This window comes from Populus alba, chromosome 13 (genome assembly GCF_005239225.2).
Source record: "Populus alba chromosome 13, ASM523922v2, whole genome shotgun sequence".
In the NCBI taxonomy this organism is placed as follows: domain Eukaryota; kingdom Viridiplantae; phylum Streptophyta; class Magnoliopsida; order Malpighiales; family Salicaceae; genus Populus; species Populus alba.
The window spans coordinates 2,997,555-3,000,433 of record NC_133296.1 but is presented as its reverse complement, the minus strand read 5'-3'; the positions used below and the strand labels follow the sequence as shown (position 1 = coordinate 3,000,433).

At 41.4% G+C, this 2,879-nt stretch overlaps 1 protein-coding gene across 1 annotated transcript; it reads right to left on the bottom strand.

Moving 5' to 3' along the window:
* Positions 1 to 668: 668 nt before the first annotated feature.
* On the bottom strand, positions 669 to 2,646 carry LOC118044076 (uncharacterized). Its single transcript, XM_035052237.2, has 4 exons — positions 2,466 to 2,646; positions 2,215 to 2,381; positions 1,875 to 2,075; positions 669 to 1,556 (listed from the first exon to the last, which is right to left on the bottom strand). The coding sequence occupies exons 1-4, from the start codon at positions 2,644 to 2,646 to the stop codon at positions 669 to 671; spliced, it is 1,437 nt and encodes a 478-aa protein (XP_034908128.2).
* Between the last annotated feature and the right edge of the window lie 233 nt (positions 2,647 to 2,879).

Below are 2,879 nucleotides of genomic sequence, written 5' to 3'. Positions count from 1 at the left end.
AAGCCCAAACCTCTGATCAACAGTCTTAATTTTCATTATGTTGACTCTCTTGAGATTTCCAGCACTTTGGATCATTCTGAATGGTAGCCCATGTTTCAAAAAGCACTTAGCTATCATTCTGGCAGTATCAGAAATCATTGGTCTTCTTAACACCGTATTCTCTGGTACCCATTCAGTGTTCACAACCTCGAAGGCATGGAGATTTCCATCTTTGCAATCTTCTGCTTCAATATAAGGGACCGACACATTCCTTATCATGGACAAGGTTTCTTCTGCCTTAACTTTTACTAGAGTACCATTGATAATATACTTCAAACATTGGTGTAGAGATGATGTCACAGCCCCAGCGGCGTGTATCCATGGCCTTCCCAATAACATGCTATACGAAGGATGGATGTCCATCACTTGTAATGTTATCAGAAACATCTGAGGCCCTATAAACAATTCAATGTCAATGGTCCCTATCACCTGTCTAGGGGAACCATCATATGCTCTAGCTGTCATCGTGCTTGGTCTCATGTAAGTAACATCAATTGGCATCTCATCTAATATATGCCTTGGTAGCACGTTCAACCGCTGAACCATTATCCACAAGCACTTTGCCGATCAATAGTCCTTACATTTCACGGTGATGTACAAAGGCTTGTTATGCCCAGTCCCTTCCGGGCCTAACTCATCTTCTTGTGAAGTATAAGTAATTGGATGCTTGAATTCTTCCCACCAAATGTTCCATCGTATCTTGAGTAAATATCCTGCGGCACATATGCTTCATTCAACACCTTTTGCAATGCCTTACGGTGTAACTCAGAACTCAAGATAAGTGACATTAAAGAGATTCTAGCAGGAGTTTTCTTCAACTGATCCACCACACTATACTCACTATGCTTCATCAGCTTCAGAAATTCATTGGACTCATCTTCACTTATAGGTTTGTTCACTTCCATGCCTTTAAAAGCATCAACTATTTCTTTTCCTTTAGCTTTCCTCTGCCTCTCTAATTCTTCTGGTGTAAAACACCGACCACTTCGAGTTAAACCACCGATTTCAGGGTGAAAGATGGGAGTAGGGTTCTTAATGTTGAAAGAATACCCATAATTGTAAGGCATTGAGCCATAACTTTCACTGTTTGCGCATACAGGCTTGGTCAGGATTAGTTTTGGTGGACCACCCACAGTTGGTTGGAGTCTACAAACTTCCATTTTTGTCTCCTGATGGCCTATCATCCCAACTTCACTGCTCTCTTCTTCACTCTCTATCCTTAACATGCCGAAAATCAGCATCCTTTTCACTTCTTGGTGAAATTCTTCACAATCATCAATGTGATGTCCCACCTTGCCATGAAACTTACAATAATTATTTTCATTCATCACTGGTTCAAACTCAGATAAATATCCAGACTGTACCAGCATATCATACAGTCTTTCCATGGAAACTTTCAAAACGCTTTCCTTCTTACCCTCAATTCCTACAGCATTCACTCCTCCACCGCTTGCAGCATGATTGGGCAAAGGATTGGATTTCACATTCGGTGCATCATCAAAAGTTATCCATCCAGCCTTTATCAATTACAGAAGCTTGTTTTTGAATGCATTACAGCTTTCAATGTTATGCCCAGCAACGCCAGCATGATATTCACATTTCAGATCTGGCTTATACCAATTTGGGTATGGAGGTTGTAGTGGGGTTAAGGGAACGGGAGCTACTTGCCCAAATACTCAACAACTTTGAGTACATTTCTCCCAAAGGAAGTGGTAATGGTGGCAGTCGTTCTGGGTTCTTTGAAAATTCCTTCTTGGAGGATTAACGATCTGGTTACTTTGTTGGTCATGTGGTTGGTTTTCTTGGTTGGTAGGGAAAGGTTTAGTGAAGTTTACACTTGCAACTTGTTGGGTAGGCATTTGGAAGTTATAATGGTGGTAATTTGTTTTCTTACCCTTGTACATTCCTTCCACGTTGTTCACCTCGGAATCCTTCTTTTTCCCAGTAAAGCCTTTCTTCTCAGTAGGCTCTGACATTCTCCCCGCTCTTATCGCTTGTTCTATTCTCTCAGCGATAGTTACAGCATCATAGAAATGCTGAGCTGAACTACCCACCAGGTGTTCAAAGTAGGGAGATTTAAAAGTGTTAGAAAAAAGAGTGACCATTTCTTTTTCTAAACAAAGAGGGTTGCACATGAGATGCTTTTTCACGCCATCTCAAAGCGTATTCTCTTACAGTCTCTTTGCTGCCCTTTTCCATGATTAACAAGCTTGACCTGTCCGGGGCTACCTCCATGTTGAATTTATACTGCTCCACAAAGGCTTTTACCAAATCTTTCCACTTTCTGATCTTGGTGTTATCCAGCCTTGTATACCAGCTTAATGCCGATCCAGAAAGACTATCTTGAAAGAAATGGATGAGAAGTTTCTCATCATTCACTACTTCTGCCATCTTATTGCAATAAGATTTAAGATGAGTGACTGGGCATTCAGTTCCAGTATACTTGATGAATTCTGGTACCCTAAATTCCTTGGGTACAACTACATTTGGAACTAAACACATTTCTGCAGCATAAACAGGATCATATAAGTCTGCCCCTTCGACTGCCTTCAATCTCTCTTCTAGAGCAGTCAATTTATCATAATCGACATTTTCAGAGAATTTCATCCTTTGTGGGCCATCAGTTGCCAAGGTTTACAGTAACTGGCACTTGTGCTGGTGGAACATTGGCAGTGAACTGTTGTTCAAATGAAGAGGGATTTGCCCCTAAATTTGAGGCGGGAATACAAAGGGAGCTGATGGCATAGATATAGATGGAGTTGCAACTGCCGGCTGGGTAGAGGTACCTTCCCCAGACTTGGATACTAGGGTCTGCTCGAGTAGACTTTGTAAGTCGTGCT

What these genes read in the sequence shown, in the direction of transcription:
- LOC118044076 (XM_035052237.2), bottom strand. Translation starts at nt 2,646, where the DNA reads ATGAAATTCTCTGAAAATGTCGATTATGATAAATTGACTGCTCTAGAA. An exon ending in AAAAGGGCAGCAAAGAGACT is followed by an intron (nt 2,076 to 2,214) that starts GTAAGAGAATAC and finishes AGTTCAGCTCAG; the next exon opens with CATTTCTATGATGCTGTAAC. An exon ending in CTACCCAACAAGTTGCAAGT is followed by an intron (nt 1,557 to 1,874) that starts GTAAACTTCACT and finishes TAATTGATAAAG; the next exon opens with GCTGGATGGATAACTTTTGA.